Raw genomic sequence first — 21,009 nt, forward strand, 5'->3', positions numbered from 1 at the left:
ACAACTTTGTGTTGCATCCGTCTCAAAGGACCCCCTGGGCTAGAAAACCTTCATGTATTAAATATTGGGGAATGGGGTAGGGAAGGAGGAGAAATTAGCTAATCTTCATACTGTTCACATGGTAATTCACAATCTGCGTTTTGTAGCTGTACATTTCACAGGCAGGTGACAGGGTTGACATACCTCTGTCAACATGAAGATAATGACACGCAGAATGCCAACCAGAGTTGAATGAGATGTAAAATTATGTTTTTTGTTGAGTTGCTGATCTTTTACACAGTCGTCACAGTGGACCTTACTGAACTGTGGCCACCAGTGAATAAGCTGAATAAATATTTAATGACAAAGCTGTGAAAATGATCAATGGATTGTGCAGCGGAGCCAAGATTCCCAGTCCAGATAGATTTATCATTGTAACTGAGAAAGTTCTATGACTGATGATTGTTCTCTCATAAATTTCCAATTGGAGCCTTTAGAAATAAGTGATAAAAGTGATATTGTGGAATAGTATTATGGGGTGGGAGGGGAGGGAATGGGTGCCATTTGTCATTAGGTGAAAATTTCACACATGAAAATTCGGTATGCGTTTTAAACATATTAAGTATAATCTAAATCTTTTGGCTGTATAAAGTTGAGCATCAATATTATATACAGTACATTTATGTGCCTTGCTGGGTATTTATGCCTCTGTGGTATATTGGGTGTTTCTCTGTAACACAGACACTCTGTGGGTGACCCTGTCAGATAGAGAGGAGCAGGGCTTTGATTCAGAATAGCTCTTTCAGGTACATTTGATTCTGCATTCATTCCAATCATCTGGCATTCACTCTAGTCTGCCTCTCTCTAAGTCTAGCTCCAAGTAATGGAAACTGGCAGACAGGCTTCAGGTGCAAATATAAATGTCACTGCAATTACGGTGGGGAGAAGTCTGCAAACAAACAGTGTGTGAGAGTGTGCGCTTCTGTGTAGGTGTGTGTGTGTGTGTGTGCATGAAAATTGCAGTCGAAGATATTGTGTATGGCAATGCGGATGGTCATAACTCTCTTTTTCTTCCTATCATCCCTGTCTCTGACTGAATGGCTGCATCTCTCTTTGTAAACTGGCTACTGAGCTACCGTAACAACTCATCGGGATATGGCTATACAATCCTAAATTACAAGATTTATATTGATCAACTGCTTTTTTTAAGGAGAAGCTTACCGGTACATTCTTCAGTTGAATTCACTGTACCTTCATTGTGTGAAGTAAACAATGTGACATTATGTTGGACTATTTTTTATCTCCATCAGGTGTAAGCCTGGAGGAGATTATGCATTTGGTCATGTGTGTCCGTGTGTGTATCTGTCCGCAGCTAATCTTGCATACTACTGGACCCATCAGCCTAATATTTTTTGTGCACATTTATGAATGTATGCTCAAGGACCTCTTGTAGGTGCAGTGATTCACAACTGTTGAAAAACCTATTTTATGACGCGTTTTATACGCAACAACTAGAGTTAGGTATACCATTTTGACTGTAAGGGAGCCAGGAGGGGCAAGTGAGTGGGATTCAACTCTTCTTTGTTTGGGAGGGGAGAGGGAGGTAAAGAGGGGTTTTATTTTGTGTGGTGTGTTACAACAAAATGTCCTAAATAAATTGTTTAAATTGAGAATATTGGACTTATCATCGCGTTTACTGTTTCCTTATTAAGTTTATACATTTAGGCGAACCCAGGAGGATGCTCAGTTACAACACCATTACAATATTCTATGCATCTTAAAGAAAGCTGAGACTATACATGCCCCCAGACACACCTGGTGGAGATCTGCGTCTCCTTTATGCCTTCTTGGCTGTGGTATATAAGAAAAAAACAAAACAAAAACAAAACAACAACAACAAAAAAACAACAAGGGAATTTTGTAGAATCCAACCAATTATTTAAAGTGAGAAAAAAAAGATAAACAATAAAGGTGAAGCAAGATTGCAAGGTCTTTTTCAATTAAATTGAATTAAAAATACTTAATTTCATGGGGACTTTGTGTTATTTCTTCTACTACCTCCTTTCCTTATTTTCTTCCAAAGTCTTTCACACTGTTCACAGGTCTTGTGTTGTCCCTTAATCTCTTTCTCGATCTCTTACCAGTTTCTGTCTCAGCAACATTTTATGACCTGTTCCCACCTGTTTGAATGTGCTAATGGTGCTTAGATTTGTTATCTGATTATAGGTCTGTGAGACAGAAGGATGAATAAACATGAAAGTGCTTGTGCAGGTAGTGGCAAATGAGGCTGATGAATGAGTGAATGTGGGAATGCAGGCGGATATGCTAATGAAGTGTAAATGTGATGCAAATTAACTTTTTTTCCTCAAATGCACAGAACCGCTTAGTGTTGGTATCAAACAGTTGTGCCATTGTTTCATAGCATGAGGTGTTTGCAGTTTGGGCAATGTACAGGCAGAAGCTGCGCTTTAGGTGTTGACCTCTGATCAGCATGGGGAAAGAAACGGGGGAAAATTCCCAACATGCATCCACCCGCACACCAACTGTGCCCCCCCCCATCTCCTCTCAGCACGGCTGGAGCACATTAGGAATACTTAAAATGTCATTGGCAGTAAACAGAGCGGATTACAGAGGTGTTAGCATGTCATTATGAACATCAAACAAATCCACTACTCCTGCCTGCCTTGAATAGCAATTCCTATCACCAATGTAAAAGTGTGTGCTGTATGTGTTGGCACAGATGAGCACTCTAAATTGCATTTTCAATTCGGCTACAAGAGGTTCAATCTGTCATTATGCTAAACACATTGTTCTGACCTTATTGAGATGCTAACATGTGAACTAATCCACAAGGTGTAAGTGTGGGGTGGCTATTACATGTAAACCTTGGTTTCCAGAGTAAAATTACTGGAGTAACCAGTCACTCATTAACTTGATTTGCCCAATAGTTTAACAGAATTACTTTTTGTCTTTTTTTGCACTTGCATGTAAGTACATAGCAGGTTCAGAGGACCAAGGAAAGAGGGTTTCAAAATGCTGTTTCCTACTAAAAAGGATGTTTCAGTCATTCTTTTATCAGTAATATCATAGTGCTTCTCTGTAGGACTTAGTTGTGGGGAAAGGGTTAATGCAACTGCTGGAGTACTGCAGCCAGGGACGATTCACTACCCATCAGCATAGCAGACACTGTTGCTAAGTGACAAATTGCTGGAAAGAATGGACGAGAGAGACAGAGTGAAAATAAGAGAGGGAGGGAGGGGAAGAGGAGCAACAGAGGGATTGATTGGCTCTCCCTTAGGAATTCTAGCTGCCTCTTGGAGGAAAGTTGGATGAGAGGGGAGGGAGAGGAAGGATGGAGGAGGAGGAGGCAAGGTAATTGCAGTTGATCATGCCTTACAGAAATGAATGGAAAACAAGTGAGAGAGGTAGATATAGAAAGGACAACAATGAGAAGGGGGGTGTCCAGACATCTGCTAGTATTGATTGAAGGGGTTGGGCTCATCTGAAATAAATGTGATTGTTTTCCCACCATGCCCTGCCAGTTAAAACCAAGCGGGTAGTTCCGGGTCTGAAAAGTGAAGCCAATGCGGAATTGACTTAAACCTGCATTCTCTCTGATGGTCAGCAGGGGGCGACTCCACTGGCTCCAAAAAGAAGTCTGATTATATGGAAAGCTATGAGAAAAGGACCCTACTTCTCTCTTGATTTATTACCTCAGTAAACACTTTCCTAATGAGTTTATGGACTCAATTGCTAGTTTCAAGTCGTCTTCAATACAGCATGATGTTCATTTTGTAAATTATGGTCCCATTTAATTTAAATGGGACAATAAAGCAGGGTATGTTTTAGGGTGTGGCTATGTTGTGATTGACAAGTTGCTACCATGGCAACAATATTGGTTAGGTAACATAACCATGGCATAACCCCGGATTCAGAGAATAGATGTAGCTGTAGCTGTCACTATTCAGTTTGTTTTCAGTTCATGAAAGTTGAATGAATCTAAAAAAGTCTTGTTCAATATTTGGTTGTACTAAAAGACCCTCTAAGGATTAGGCTGTTCAGTTTTTCCAGTATGTGCATTTTGTTTTAAAGCTGTAATATGTAACTATTTCGCATTATAATGTCTAAAAACAACTAGACCTGTGTTATATATTTTGTTGAGTTGTGTACTTACATTATCCCAAATGTTTCCAACAATTTTCAAACCCAGAGAAATCTGTAATTTTAATGTTTTAAGGTAACAGTCCGTTTCATTTGGTCACCTGTCAATGGCATCATACCCCTCTAGAGTATACGTGCACAAGATGCATGCGTTGGTGTTGTGTTTGTCCGCTACAATTGCATCTACCATAGAATATACACCTACAAGATAATAAATCGGCATTGTGGCTGTTTGCCACAATGGCGTCTACCAAAGAGTACAGTATATGCATACAAGATAATATGTCGGCGTTGTGTTTGTTTGACAGACACTGTAATAAATTGACTTTTGTTCAGTTTTAAGCCACATTTTTATGATAAACTTTTTAGATCTTGGTCATTTTTAACTATATCTTTTAACTGGATGAAGGATTTTAGTCATCAAACGTCTGGATATAAGTTATCAGAGAAAAAAACTGGGCAAACATTAGCAGCAGCTCACCTAGCAGCCCTTCCCAGAAGTCTGGTACTCGCTGAACATTGGCGGAGAAACACTGTTTTTTTGTTTTTACGTGAAATAGCTTTATTCAGTATTTTTACCGGTTTTAATCCCTGTGTATATTTGTTTTTGAGGGAGGAGACCTCTGTGGATAATTCGGCTCCCGCTAAAAACCTGCTGAACATCTGGATCTTAAGTTATCAGAGAAACAAGGTGAGCAAACGTTAGCAGCAGCACAGCTGGCAACCCCTAATGGACGTCATGTGCCCGCTGAACAGAGTCAGAGAAACACTGATTTTTTACGTGAAACTGCTTTATTCAGTGTTTTTGCCAGTTTTAATCACCTGGTCTGTTTGTTTTGGAGAGGAGGAGACCTCTGCAGATAGATCAACTCCCGGTAAAAACATCCTAAAACACTGGAGTAATCCAAACCTGAAGAAGCTAGTTGTTTAACAATGAAGACAACTACTCTCATGATCCCACACTACTTAACAACGTCAACACATTCCATCTTTTGTTATTGTTTTGATTGCGAGACCCGTAGCGGCTGAAATTACATATTGTGTGTTTAACGGTTTTACGTCCAATTTTCGCTAGCGAAAATTAACATTGGCATTAGCATTATCAGTTAACCATAACCGATGCACCGTGCTAACCAAGCTAGCAGGTCAGCTCCGACCTCTCGTCCAAATATGGTCACTTCTCATCACTTATGGCTCCAAATATCCAAGATGGTGATAGTCAAAATGCCAGACTCAAGGCTTCAAAACGTGAGTCCACAAACCAATGGGTGACGTCACGATGACTATGTCCATTATTTTTATACAGTCCATGATTAAAACATTACTCTTAAATATCGTGATGTCTTAGTAACTGGGATTACAACATATCAGGGACTGAATGATGATTGAAGGGTTTAACATTATACAACATACACATTATTTTCAAATGAGATGAAGCTTTTAGAAGATTGCACAGCATGCAGAACTTACAACACTAATAAATAGCCACTATTCTCCCTGATTTTTCAGTCATGACAGCAACTGTGCTGCAAGTGTTTAATTTTAAAAGTAAACCATAATTTTTTGGGTGGAAAGTCAATTTTTTCCATAGGTTTTCCATCCCTTAACTTGGTTTCTTTTTATAACACCCATACAGTAGTATGGGTGAAAGGGCATATGTGAGAATGGCATGAGAACAGTGTTGTATTTTGAATGTGAATACATAGCACCAGTTTTTATTATGTATGGAGGACATGCATGATGGCTAGAAGAAGTGTAGTCTGTGTGTGTGCTCAACTGAATAACTATGTTTGCCTTATTGGTTTTTATGTAATGTTGTCTCGCTGCTTGTAAAGTTTGTGTGTGTAAAGTTTTATGATCTATTATTGACTATGAGGGTGTGCTTGAGCCTCACAATCATAAACAGCCACACGTGCCTGTGGATTGACAATGACCCTAACTTTGAAAGTAACTTTTTTATGATGCATTTTAGTAGTAGGAGTAATTAAAACAGCAAAAAATGAAGAGAAGAGTAGTGTTCATTTTTTCTCTTTGTGTTATAGCAATGATGCTATTGTTACTGCTAACGTGTTTATTCAAAGAAAGTAAAGCCCTTCTGCTGCTGCTAGATAGGTAAAAGACAACACTTCCTGTATAGCAGGGGATTGTAGAACAGCCGATATGAAGGTTTTCCAGTAGGCTGAATCACTATAGTGTGTTATGTCAATCCGGCATACAGCAAAACAAACGTCTCTATCTGCCTTACTCTATGGATTTTTAAGGCTCTTTAGTCCAAAAGTAAATAAAAGAAATCCACTTACTCAAAGTTGCAATACCTCACTGGATTCTGATACAGTTCATAGCGGTTGCTGCCTATGTGGAACAGATTATCATTCTCAATGTGGCCTTTGCTGAACTCGATCCTAATGCAGATCAAAGCTCGCCTGCTCGAGCTGAACCAAGGGCCGGCAGTTGAACCTCAGGGATCTACATTCAGCACTTTAAGAACATGAGCAAATCTGTTTGATCCATGCATTAATCCAATAGGTCCACCCAAGGTCCAATTATATGGAAAAGAGATGTGCATGAGTGGAGGGACTTAAAGAACATCAAGGTAGACTGAAAGAGACCGACAGTCAGAGACAAGAGAAGGACCAACGATACTGTAGGTGAGAGTATAAAAGGGAGGAAAGGGTGACGGTGATACAGAAAGAAAAATTGTGCTCACAGAAAAAGATATATTGAGTTCAAAGGACTCTCTCTCTAGATGCTGGCAAAGCTACTGGCCCAGTTCTGTGACACATTGGGATGTTGAAGCTTTCGGTTGTAAAGTCACATTGGGGAATTAAAAGAAAGCTCGCTTCTGTTCTCTTTCTCTTAGAAGAGAACAAACTGTTGTCTCTCTCCCAGTGCTCTCTCCATGCTCCCACTGCTCAGATACTCCTCTCTCAGATAGCAGCACTAAACTTCATTTCCCACTCTGTGTAGTGAACACAATCATTTTCTTACACTCTCTACTTCTGATGAACACACAAAAATACAGACACACAAGCACACATTCCCTTTCCCATAGCGTTATGTGTCTCATGTTTCCTCTGGCTGCCTACAGTGTCCTGTGGTACCCAAATGCCTGCTAAGTATACAGACAGAACGTTGAGATGTGAGGCCTTTCTGATTGTTGCAGTGATCATCAACATGGGAAGCGGGCCCTCCAAGAATACATTAGTATATAGATTACTGTATTTCTGTATTCCTATCTTCCCATTAGATCGAAAGCATGACATTCCCCATTTTTCCTGGCATTGCTATAATCTCAATAAACCACGGACAAAAACCAAAACATTGACAATATCTTTGAGGTAAGTGAATGAGTCCTACAAATACCACCACAAAAGCTACACTACAGTCAACTATAGAGCTGCTGAGTGAAACATTCCTGTCATACACTGCAGGCGATTCTTTTACTAATCTTTTACATTATGCGGTAGTGTACTGTATAGTTTATGCACAGTGCACTGCTTTTATTTCTACAATGGCTTCTCCATTTACTATGTCTAAAGAGAACATCTTGCTTACCGCTTTTGTATCCTCATAAAAAGAGCAGCAGCAACTGAATTTCAAACCAACAGAACTACTAAATAAAGTAAAAGCTGACAAACTTTGAGTGCAATCAACTGTGTTACTTGGACTGGCATATTAATTCCTGACAATAGCTTGACTACAGGAATACAAACCACAATAGTAAATTCACATTAGTGTGTAATCATAATTAAGTTGGGTTACAGAAATAGTTACTTGCTCTATTTGCTGGTTTAAATTGCAAAGCTATGGAAATAATGAGTATGTGACAGGAGTGAAAGTTGATGAATTGAATCAGCTGACTCCTGTTCTTTCATTCGATACTCCTGTGTCACTGCTGATACCTGAACATGTGTGTAAATCTTAAGTTCAAAGGCAATACATTAGCCACTAAATATTCATCAGTCCCACTCAACATCAGACATTGACTGATCTGCACTTGTATTACTGCTAGTCTGCAATACATGCAAACCGATTGATTGACTTTGAGTTACTGTAATGAAAGTAATGGGTATGAACATAATAACACAGGCGCCAGTGGTTTTAGTTTCTGTCCAAGCTATTTCTATTGAATTGTGGCTGATTTTTCCAGTTGTAAATGTGATAAGGTATCCCTGCAAGAATACAGCAGTATGTGGATTAGTTCATGTGTTGGCAGGGTTTCTGGGAAGATCAAAAGTGTTATTTGAAAAAAAATAATATCAGAAAATCAATACCCATGGAAGATACAGTACAGTAGACAATGAGCAGTTTTTATTTCAACTATGCATTGTGCATACATTAAGAGAAGGGCTATTACTGCTACAGTAGATGTATGCTGACTAGAGTCGTTGTCCTTGCACACTTCATATTTGACCTATTTTCACACTGTGCTCTGTTTTGGTGCAGTGTTTCAGATATATCTATAGTTTCCCAAGACACCCAGATATGAGGGCTTGTATCTCTGTCTTTGCCCTTCCTTTTTCTGCAGTGTGTTTAGACAGTGTGTGTGACCCTGGGGGAGAGTTAGGTCAAGGGTGGTCACCAATGCTGAAGTCTACAATATTTTCATGATGGTACATTATCATGTTAGGGAGAGAAGAGGGAGGGATGAAGAGGAAAAGATGGCTTACTGCTTATGCTAACTGTAGTATGCGTTAGGTGGGGAGGGATGGTTGGATTGTGTGTGTATTGTAGGGGAGAGACTTGCACTGATGAGAGGTCAACGCAAGTGTCCTTGCCTGCCTATCAACAGTACACCAAAGGGATTAGCCAAACTCCTCAAACATATACTACATCCACACTTGCAATACTGTCAGATGCCACCAAGGGGAGCTCTGCACCTGTGATCATTTGTTAAGCACATAACATACCCTTTTTCCTCCCCAACCCCCTCTCATTTCTCTCCTCTCTCGGTGGAGAGTCCCTATCACCTCACCTAATTCTGTCTGCTTCATTTTAATCCCGCACAAAGCTGACAAATTCATAGGTTTTGTGGAGAAAGACGGTGAATATACACATACAGAGGGAGAGAGAGTCAGAGAGAGAAAAAGGCTTGAGAAAGCTCACAGGCTTTACTTATTTTGGAGCTTACTGATGCAGCAGTAGATATGCGTGACGTTGCACGAGCCATTATAAACACCAGACAGAGAGTGGATGAGACTTTTGAGACCACAAGGACTGTACAATAACCTCAGTTGGAATGTAATGCTTTTGTTGTAGACTGCAGGCAATCTTTAGCATGAGATATCATGTTAACCCTAATGTGAGGAGCAGTGGAGAACAATAATGATGTGTTTGTGTGGGTGCGCTGTTTACATTCACAATTCTATTTAAAGATAAATTGACTTAATTAACAGTATTTTTAGAATCTAAACCCCGCCAACCGCAGTAGGAAGGGCAAGGCGTGCATGTTGTTGGACAACTGTCTGCAATTCATATTTGTCAATTTTAATTGTGTATGGCCACACATAATCTGAAAATATGTCATACACAAAACAATATATGGTGAGGGGGGGGGCTATTTTAGAGAGAAAGCCATTTTTGTGCAATATAAGCCATAATGCAAATGAACAGGCCTGCTATAAATACAATCTTTGCAAGCCTTATAATGGTCAATATGTATTAGACTATTAATGAAGTGTTGATACAACAACTTTCTGGGAAGCAATAGTTTGTAATGTCTTAGTACTGGACAGCACTGCATTGAAATGTGTTCCATGTACATATCCTGTATATGCTATAAATTGTCATATTTCTCCCATGGTTCTGTAAAACAGACGGTATACAGATTAATGGTGTTTCTTCAGTTTCCTTTTTTGTCAGAGTACACAACTCACACTGCCATGCTGCTATTATGGACACTGTGTGTTACGATTGAGGAGATCCTGCTAAGGAACAAATCGGATGTTTTTCTTTCAGATTCTCATTCATATATTTTGACTAAATATGAGTTTTGAAATATGCTGCATGAAATATGCATGTGCTTCTTTTTTGCACTGTGCACCAGCTCATATGTTATTATTGGTTATTGTTGAGATCTTTACCTTCATATTTGTCAAACTAAAGCCTAATAGTTAATTGCTTCACAGACTGGAAATGGTAGTTGGTAATTGTTAATGTAAAGAAAACACTTCCCACACACATTTAAGTGTTTCTCAGGTGTCATCCTTAGGTGTTTCTCAACAACTGTGTGAACATATGAATGCAAAGGCAATGCGTCTGAATCTCAAATTTCTCTGATGTGTGTAACTGTGTAAATGCATGTGTTTTCTATGAGACCTCAAAGCATGCAAGTGCTCATTGATCAGCTGGGTATCAGTCGGGGAGTAAACACAGGGTCAGAGGTGGTCAATGTCATCAATACCTCTCTCCTTGTGTCTCTCAGTGGGATTGTCCAGTGTAAATCTAGAGAGCTCTTTAACACTTAGGCTGCCTGTTATGTCAATTACAATGATCCACTGGGGATTCAAGCTGTTATGTGAGTTAATGGAGATCACCTGGACAGGATGGTGTGGGTGGTTAGTTCTAGTTCAAGGCATGGACAGGGTTCATGCATATCTGTTCAGCTACAACTTGCAGGGCAGAAGACAACTCATTTAACTAAATATAACAATAATATTTTTTTTTGTTTTTAAGACAAACTTGCATTATTTTTGTTTTAACTTTTCTATGAGTAAAATGAGATCACCCAAACAGCAATAGATTTTCCTGATAGTTTCAAGGAAGCAACACTTTTTATGTAAATTCTGAAGTGATTTAACTTTGGTTGACAAATTTAATCACTTGCAGACTTTTCCCCACTTGTTTTAAAATTTAAATACTAGTTAAGCTTTATAATAATACTTTATATTTGTGATCAAACCTATATTTAATAAGGTTGCAAAAGTATAGTTTATTAACTGGTGGTATTGGTACTACCCTGAATTGACTGAAAATGAGAAATGTAATGCAACAAATTTTATTGTAAATGTTAATACAGACAGACAGGCAAGTAGATGGACGGATGGACAGACAGACAGACCTCAGTCTAGCATGTGTGTATCTGCCTGTGTTACTCATTTGCCTAATGGTCGTTATGTTGCAGTTGGTGGTAGGTGGGTTGGCTCAAGCTGTAAATCTTTAAAATTGTGTTGGCTTCCCAAACTCATTAAGCTAGTCTCACTCTGCTGATCACACATATTTTCTACAGGAGAACATATTTGACCCAGACTCTGTATGTGTGTGTGTCTGCGAGTACATGATCATTTTTGCCCTTATCCTAAGGCAAGTGCAGCATATGCTAACAAAACATCAGCTCCACAAATCTTGGACCATTTCCACGTCTAAGTTACCACACTCAAATATATATTAATATTATTGCAACATGACAGAAATTGCAGAGTGTGGTTGGCATGGAAATTTCCCCCTATAATTTAACAGCACTTAGTTCACATTAAGAATCACTTTTCTCTCAGGTTGTCCTATTTTGCATGGAGAGGAGTTTCTTTAGTGGCTAAAAGTACAGAAGTTTGATACAATTGCTTGTTTTTTGTCAACTTTCAGGGGATGTTTTTGCAGGTGCACACAAAAGAAGTTGATGCACCATCTTTGTGTTAATGCATTCACATCAGGCTTTTTTGCATTCGGGGCCACTTACAATGCCCATTATTAGGTCTGACAAGCCATTCATTCCAATTACAATTACCAAAAAAAATGTGAAGTAGTAAGCACGGCAAGTGAAAGTGAAATTGATTGTATCTCACTGCTGGTATCTGCAACTGCCAATTGATGACCCGGTGCATCCAGAGAGCCCAGCACCTAGAGAGTGTACTGTATGTACATGTACTTTAGTGCTTTGCTGTGCATTGTGCAAAAATTAAGTAGTTGAGACAAGCTGGTATGCACAGGCACACACCAATTTACACACATATGCATAGACATTCAGTTTGCTAGAGCTCTTTTGTTTTCCATTAGCTACGATTAAAGGTTTGTAAAGATGCGATGGGTAATTTGTTCAGAAAGGGTTTAAGTGCATTGTCACCTTTGATAAATTAGGGTGCATTCCATTTGTGTAGCCTAGTACATTATGTGCATACATACTGAGAAGAACACTTCTTTTCATCAGTTTTTCATTAACAGCACAGAAACAATGCCCTCTCTAACACCTTAAATATGCACAGTTGTCTTTGATTTCATTACAATCCATGTTAATTATAATCACCATGACTGGTATTTTATTCTCATCAGGTCTGTGATTACTTTTCACCTTTTGTCTTTAAATGACCCTTGAATATGATGGTGACATGGATCTTTGGTTGCTTTGGAGAAAAATATAAAGCAAAGAAAGAAATGAAGAAAAATCCCAAAACAAAACAAAAACCGACACCTGCCTTCTGTTCAACGCCGACCTGGAAAAAAATAAACTTTTGTTTAAGTGGGCTGCAAGCATCAGGAGAAGAGAGAAGAAAGGTGAGACAAACATTCCCTGTGTGCTCTATGTACAGAGAGATAAGAGAAAAAGATGGAGACAGCAAAAAAGAGTTAAATAAAGCAGCAAAGATAAAGGTGGGTAGCAGACAGAGGCACCACTCCGACTGCGGTGGCCCTGGATTACGTGGGCAGTGTTTACCTGGCGCAGGTTGCGGGTGACGCGCACGTCATGCCAGGCGTTGTCGTTGAACTTGCCGTTGACAGGCTCCACCAGGGCCTCAAAGGCCCCTGAGCCCAGGTTGATGACCAGCCAAACAGCACCGCTCTTCAAGGAAAGGTTTACGTAGTCAGCCGACTTGCCGGTGTGTAGCATGAGGCCGTTGCGTTGCAGCGTGCGGAAGGAAAGCGTGATCTCGTCAGTGCTGCTCTGGATGGGTGTCAGCGACAGGTCGTAGCAGAAGAACTCGTTGCCCTTGAAGGTGGCCACTGACTCTTCCTTACCTGCGGAAGTGAAAACAGAAGAAGAAAAAAAAGAGATATTAGTTAAAAGGAATTTCATATGAATGCAGGATTACATCATAAAATCAGTCTGCTGAAGCTTGTTTAACTACTATAGAACTAAGGAACACTGGTGTTTCCCTTCCAAAGGAACATAATTTTAAAAGAAACAGTGAAGCATTTTCTTAAAAAAAAAAAGCTGTTTCTTGCTATTAAAAGTCTAAAACCCCGCCTCTAAGTAGAGTAAATCCTAAAACACTGGTATTCTTCATACATAAATAAAAAGCATTGGACTAACACTAATGTAACACTTAATTGTGATCACTTCTCTGTGCCAGATGTCACGGGTCAAATATTTTGAGATGAAACCATTTAGATGTGGTTAGGGACTGCAATGTTAAAATATTGATTCTTGTTGCAACTCTAATGGACTCGAGAAATGTTCTCATCATCAAAGCTTCACAGGGCAAAAATAACATTTGCTTTAGTTTATGGATAAATTAACAACACATTAAAGAAACATATACAATTCTTTCAGCATGATGCATGTGCAATGGAGTAATTTTTGGAGTAAATCAGCAGCAGCAGTGTGTCATGTGTGAAATAAAATTACTTCCATCAGAGCAAAGCAAACAGCTGGGATAGAAATTAGAGAGGAGGGGATTTTAGAATTAAGGGGTGGGGGGAAGAGAAACAGCAGAGAAAATAACAGAAGAAGAATGAATGCCAAGACCAGACAAAGTGGAGCCAAGAGGAGCAGCTCGAAAAAGCCAAACTTAAAAGCGAAGAAAAGGTGTTTGACAACTTTCCTACTGTCTGTCACTCTGTAGCACATGGCCTCCTTCCACTGCAGTGAGCTTTGTTCACACACTGCCAGTCAAAACAGCCAGTTTGTACAATGGACACATGTCTAACAGCAGCCTAACAGCAGCAGGAGGAGGACACAATGTGCATCTGTCAGGAACTGAACAAACACCTGCAGCTGTCAGAACAGAGAGTACAGCTGCAGCAACACTCACAATAGTGACACCTCAATCACACGAGTCAAAGTGTGGACACTTACATCAGCGGGCCTGGGAAAAATTAGCATTCATCTACTCAGTAATCCATACTGTTTCTTGTGATTATATGTACATATAGTTTATTTATATAGTTATATTCTTTGGCACAAATCTTCTCCGCGCCGCAGTGATACAAATCAACTGGTTTCCCAACATGAGCTGTGATCTGAAGTGACACTCCACTTCCTGTGTTCGTTTGCCCCTGCCCACCTCTGTCTCCTTGGGGAGACCAGATTGAAGAATCAGCCTCAGGTAATGAGGTTTAGGTCTGAAACGGGGGGGCCGCAAACTCAAACCTCCAAGAGGTCCCAGTATGGATCATCAAATCTAGTTTATCCTCAAGTTCCATTACAACAAAATCAGTCCAAGACCTTGGTGCATTTCCCCAGGGAGAGAAGCTGAGGCTAGCCAGAGGGGTGGTCCACTGGCAGATTGAAAGCCAAATCTCATGAGCAAGCGAGTTCGCACAGGAGCAATCTCAGGTGAGAGGAGAAGAGTGGTGATGGATAATACTGTGTCCATTTGACAGATGTGACCTTTTATGACCATGGACTGTTAAATATGGCCAACTTAAGGAAAAGTTGATCACACAAATTCATTAACATTAAGTTAAGAAATAAATGCTTTATGGATTTATATGAAAAAAGAAATGTGATTCAAGAAGAGAGGCCGAGCGAGTGTTGTGTTAAGTGACATTCTAACTGCTCTACTTCTGAAACATTAAAAGGGATGATGGAGCTCACTTTGAGACAAACATAGCCACATAATATGGGTGCATGCACTCACATAAAAGAAAACATTTTATGTGGTGGTAAAAACGAGGAAGTGAGGGACGAATGGCATTCAGACAGAGAGACAGCTACTTAAAAGAGCATTTTGGCTGAAATAGAAATTTAGAGCAATCTCAACTGAAGTGTGAATTGTCATCGAAAAAAAGGCATCAAAGGAGAGAGAGAAAGAGATGGAGGGGAAAAATGACAGAGAAAAAATAGCAAATCCCCCAAGAGCAGCCTCCTGGCGGTGCCTGCGTTGCTGATGTAGGAAGAACAAAAGCGTAGCAAATGGACCACAGCAACCATTTTCAATTATGTATTAAGTTGGACCCCCTCCCAAAGTATGGGCTGTTAACGGTAACAAACTGCTTGTTATTGCTTCCATGAGCTCAGCGAGACTGAGCCGCATGCAACGGAGAGACACGAGCTGCAAACAAAAAACTTTCTTTTGTTTATGTCTGTTTAATGAACAGAAGGCTGAGAGGAAGAGATAAAGCTAGAGAGGATCAGGGAGTGACAGGAGAGGACGGGTGGGACGGTTTTCACGGTTGCACTAGTTAATTTGGTCACAATGCCAATAATGTCCCTCAATGGATTATTTCAAAATTAACACAATCATATGGTTTTTATTCTCGACTTTAGAGGCAGAGGTAGCAAAAACCAACACTAAGCAGCCAGTAATGCATTGCAGTATTATCCAGAAATTGACACTGATCCATCTCATATTGCTAGTTGAGTTAAGTCATTTTCTGTATATCCTGTATGCTCCAGGAAGTTGGTGATCCTCTTCTACAACGCAGAACACTGGAAAAGCCTTCCTCCCAGTTTCCCCGGAGAGAAAAGAAGATCACTTCAGCCTCGGCTTTCAAGATACAAAAACTAATATAAAGAATGACTTTTCTTTCCCTTCTCTGAGACCACTTCAGCTCCCATGAATATGTGCTTGTCGCTATACATCTGTTTCTCTTCTTGCATCTACTGTACATCTCTATCTTGTCCTCTTGCTCCCATGGTAGCACTCTTGTGACTACATACACATACACACTAACAGTATACGCTTTTCACTCAGATCAAATCTCTCTCTATAAAGCCCAAGAGCCGACGCTGTAGCCAGAGGTAAGACAAGACACACGAGCACGCAGCAGAGACTAGAGTGCTGTCAAGGTCTCAATTAACCTCACAGAAGGCCCTGACTACATTACTGAAATGACTCATTTGAAATTTAGCCACCCGTAATAGCATCTTTATTATTAATTAAATGTTGAGTTCCTCTGGTATTTGATTTCAATGCAATTGGGGTGCAGACCTTTAGTACTTGGTATTTTTAGGGGTCAAAAATGATACTCCGCGTGTCTAGGCAGAGCAATATAACCTAACAACTGTTTCATGAATAAGCAGATGTGATGAGGGAACCCGATGTTTATCATCTGCCCACGTCTACCCGGTTTTAGAAGCCTTTGGTAGTGCTTGCACTTCAGGCTACATCTCCTACACGTCGGATTCAAAAGTTCAATGGTTTCAAAAAATGTAAAGATGCAAGTACAAAAGAGAAGAAGGAAAAGCAGGCATGAATCTACTGATAAAAATAGTACTGTTGTAGCTTTTGCTGGCTGAGTTAGACATTTCAAACAAGGGATCAGTGCAATATCACCTCATTTTCCAAGCACTCCAGATCCAACTTAGTTTAGACCGCATCCTAAAGAAATCACTTTTCCAGTCTCCCTTCTACTTTTATACACGAAATGGATTCAGTGACCTCAACCTCTACTGCCACCTCTGTCACAATCATGTCACTGGCAATAGCTAAGGACTTTGCTGCAGTCGATGTGTCAAGCAGCTTGCTCTCTGCGACATCATTGTTCTTGAAAGGGGAACTTCATTTCTATGAAATACACAGTGAAAGAGTGAAGGGGAGGAGGGAGAGAGGAAGAGGATGGAATTCCAACCTGTGTAGAATCAATGCCATTGACTTGGACCATTGTGTAGTCCAACCCACACACACATACTGTGTTAACAGGCTGCTATAGCTTAACTTGAGCACAGAGCCACGAGTGAATAAGCATCAGGTTGTGTAAGTTAGTATGCTGTCTAGCTTGCGAGCTAGCAATAGCGATGTCATGAATTATGATCTACTGATATTTGTAACAAGTGTCACCATTCTGGAAAAACACAGCATCATAAATGGTTATAAAATGTCATGAGAACACAAATGCAATCTGTGTTTGTCAATGCTGCCCCAAAAATGCCATTTTAGGGTAGTAGTCTTTGGTGGATATTACTGTAATAAAAGCACAGTGCGGCATGTGTGATTAAATTGGATTCCACTCAGACTGGGAGAGAGAGCAGGTTTAATAAGATGAGCTGCATGAATAGCTCCATCCAAACTTGTGTGGTGCATTAGTCAACGCATAATGAACCTTAACATAGTGCTTTTTGGCCAATTGGATTACATATCAGGAGTAATTAGGTAGTTTTAGGCGAATTAGAACAGAGAGAATGGAATAACACAAGTGTATGTATGTGTGTGCATTTGAAAGCATCCAAACTCTAGATGACCACATGCTGGCAAATCCACTCGTCACATCACATTACTTCACTGTTCATACACACCCACACGTACCAACACACCCGCATGTGCATATACAGTCACCCTCTATTAGTTTCCGACGAGTGCCGTCCACCCTGCAGAGAGAGTATCCGACAGCTTTGGTGAAACGATTCAACAATGAGATGAGAGAAAGTAGTGGGAGATGTACGGGGCATATGAACGCTTTGATGCTGCTTCATGAATCAAACAGGCCTGCTGGGTCCACAGACAGTGGCTAGTGTCCTGTGCTAGCTCTGAGGCACAGACAAAGGCCAATGAACTGCTGGGAAAAACAGTTTGTTTATTAAACGTTTGGCCAGTGTTAAAGACCTTGCACATGTACGGGAACAAAAAAAAAAAAAAATCAAAAAACACAACATAAGTAAACAAACAGACAAACACACCAACTCAATACCTAGGCAGTGATATAGAACTCTGGCGCACATAACATTTCCCTTTTATATCCACAGCTGTTTTCATGAAGCATGCCACAATGGAGGAAAGAAATGAAAAGAACTAAAGACTCTCAGCAGACAGATCTACACTACCCAGTATACAGAGAGGTTATATCCACCAAAACTGACAGGGTTTGCATCGATTTTGAAAAAGATACTTGATTTTGCCAATTTTGAATCAAACTCAACTGGCCTGGACCTCCAAATCAACTTGAAGCCGACCCAGACTTTTTTACTGAGAATGGAGCCTCTCATGCAGGTCAAAAACAGCACTGTGTTGAACAAAAACTCTCATAGAAACGATCATAAAAATGAAACATGAATTTACAACTCTGGGAGGTTATCACGGTGGCAATCTTTTCATCATTCCTCTCAAAAATCACATTACAAGGTACTTAGTCGAGGAATGTGCACCTGACTGGCTAACGCAGATGATGCCAGATGTTTCCAGATGATGCCAAGCTGCATCGTGGCAAATGTGTTTTATTTGGTCACCCCACCTATTTTTTCCGGAACCGGGTGTAACAGGACCGCTAGTTGGTTGCCATGTTTGCAATGAACTTGACCAGAACATTAACAATGCTATTGTGCCACTATGCTATTGCTATTATGAGTTTTTCATGAAATGACATATAATAATATTTCATGAATCACAAAAATCATACATTTTAATGTAGAATTCCTATAGCAATTCTCTATTATAGGTGTCTGCTGTCTCTATTTCCCCCCTTTACGTCTAGCACTGACCTAGCCTGTGACACTATCTAGTTAGCTGAGTTGGTAATTTGTGGATACATTTATGGATCTCTGCCTCTTTGTGGGGCCATTGACACAAGGCTTAAATAGAGGAACATTGCTCCCACCGTCAATCCTCTCCACTCTCCTTTCTCTGTACAGCAGGTGATTACTGGATGTATTGATCCATGGACTGATTGCAATCCTGTAATGAAGGGGCTATAATTTGCAATCTGCCCAGCTCATTTGCTGTAGGCCAAAGTTCTTTGTTGCACTGACCATTCCTCCCCACTTAAGAGGTGTTTGTTGAGCCATAGCAAATGTACTATCATATCATTTACAATGTATCTTTTGTTCTGTGGCATGCCACCAAAAGAGCATCAGTGTCAATATCGAATGAGCTGTCCACAGTGAGGTAATGCATGAGTCATTTAAGTTGTCTCCATTGCCTTTTGAGCCTTACTTTCTTGAGCCTTACAGACACACAATATTGATACTGAAATCCGGGTGAGCCAGGTTTCAGATGATGGAGAGCCTCACATTTCCTGGAGGTGATGCAAGTGGATAAAACACTACAGGATTCAGACATTATTATATGAGGTGGATTGTTGTGTTGTGGGAACTGTTCTAGAGAAGTTGTAGAGAATATATGTCCAAATTTAGCTCAAGATTAGCTAAGCCAAACTAAAATAAATTACATCTAAAATAAAATAAAAATCAGATGGAATAAATACATTTTTGAGGCAATATATTAGTTACTTTAACATGGTTTCATCCTTTTACATTGTATGGTAGACTTTACCTGTACAATGTGCATGTATCTGCCATTCTAATCACCCACTTGACTTTATTAGTAAAAATGTATGTCTACAAGGAGTCCATAGACTCGTAGAGGACATGCATTTTAAGAGCCCTTGGCATAAAGGCACTTGATTAGATTCTTTTTTTCTCCTCCACCTTTAAATGTAGCTGCAGGTCACATTTTAAGAGTGCATGGTTCATTTTAATTAAATCCCTTATGCAGTTGCTTTGATTGACAGTATTTGAAGGTCGCTGGAGGAGCATGCAGGTGGCAAAGAAGGAAAGAGTAAATCTTTCCGTAGAGCTTGTAAGAACAGAAACAAGCGTGATTTGCATATAAAATGTGTTCTTCATTGGTAGACTGTTACTGTAAGTTTGGTTTCATAACCCTGACATGAAACTGAAAACAAGGTGTGTCTCAAGTTGTACCGTGTCAGCACTGTGTGGTGAGGACCTTTTTGACCCCCTCCCTCACTGTCATCTCTTGGAGTTTACGTCTAGCATTTTCATGAGACAGTTTGCCTGTCCTGTTTCCTCCACTGATCATTTCCAGTAGTAAAGGATAAGGTTTGATGGAGATAAAACAGTTGCCTTTAATTGTCTGTCGCCTTGGAAACAATCCATTTTGTAACCGCAATATCAGACACCGTGGCAGCAGCCTCATGACTCCACTCCACCTCTTTCTCTGTCTCCCTCATATGTACTCTTTCTTCTTTCTCTCTGTTCCTTTTTCCTCAGCTCTTTCTTTCTTTTAACAGTATCCATGTCGTGTCCTTAAGAGCTGCTCTAGTCAGCTATTGTATGTTTTTGTAGACATTTTTAATCTGTCATTGTCACTCTCTGTGGTTCCTATGTGCTTTAAGAAAACCCTTATTTTGCCTGTACCCAAAAAAACACCTATATCCTGTCTTAATGACTATAGACTTGTTGTTTTACCTCAGTAATAATGAAATGCTTTGAAAAATTAGTTAATAAATACATAAACCTTCACATTCCAGTCAACCACAAATAGATCTGTGGAACACGCTGTATCACTGGCTCTACATACTGAGTTAAAACATCTTGAAGATAAAAATGCCTATGTCAGAACATTGTTTACTGACTATAGCTCTGTACATTGTACCATCTAAATTGGTGATAAAGTTTAGGGAACTTGGTCTTTGTAATTCCATCTGTAAATGGCTACATGACTTTCTGACCGTCAGACCTCAGACAGTGAGAGCACATACCAGCTACTCATTTGCCATAGTTCTCAACATAGGAGTACGACAGGGTTGTTGCCATAGTCCCTTACTCTACAGTCTATTCACACATGACTGTGTTGCGAAATATCATAATAACAGCACTGTGAAACACCACAGTGATTGGACTGATAAATGACAACAATGAGAACACCTATAGGAAGAGGGTGAGGGATCTATCCATATAGTGTGAAGACAATAACCTTTCTCTAAATGTTTAGAAAACAAAGGATATAATTGTTGATTTTAGGAAGTCCAAAACTGTTCAGC

General features: G+C 39.9%; 1 protein-coding gene across 6 annotated transcripts in view; it reads right to left on the bottom strand.

The window, feature by feature from the left end:
- Positions 1-21,009, bottom strand: part of nrxn2b (neurexin 2b) — a 715,289-nt gene that overhangs the window by 388,134 nt on the left and 306,146 nt on the right. For all 6 annotated transcript variants that reach the window (XM_067579159.1, XM_067579157.1, XM_067579160.1 and 3 more), the window contains one exon: positions 12,788-13,089. In XM_067579159.1, coding sequence (XP_067435260.1) covers positions 12,788-13,089 — 302 coding nt within the window. The remainder of the gene's footprint in view (positions 1-12,787; positions 13,090-21,009) is intronic.

The sequence above is a fragment of the Thunnus thynnus genome, chromosome 22 (assembly GCF_963924715.1).
Source record: "Thunnus thynnus chromosome 22, fThuThy2.1, whole genome shotgun sequence".
NCBI classification, from domain to species: Eukaryota; Metazoa; Chordata; class Actinopteri; order Scombriformes; family Scombridae; genus Thunnus; species Thunnus thynnus.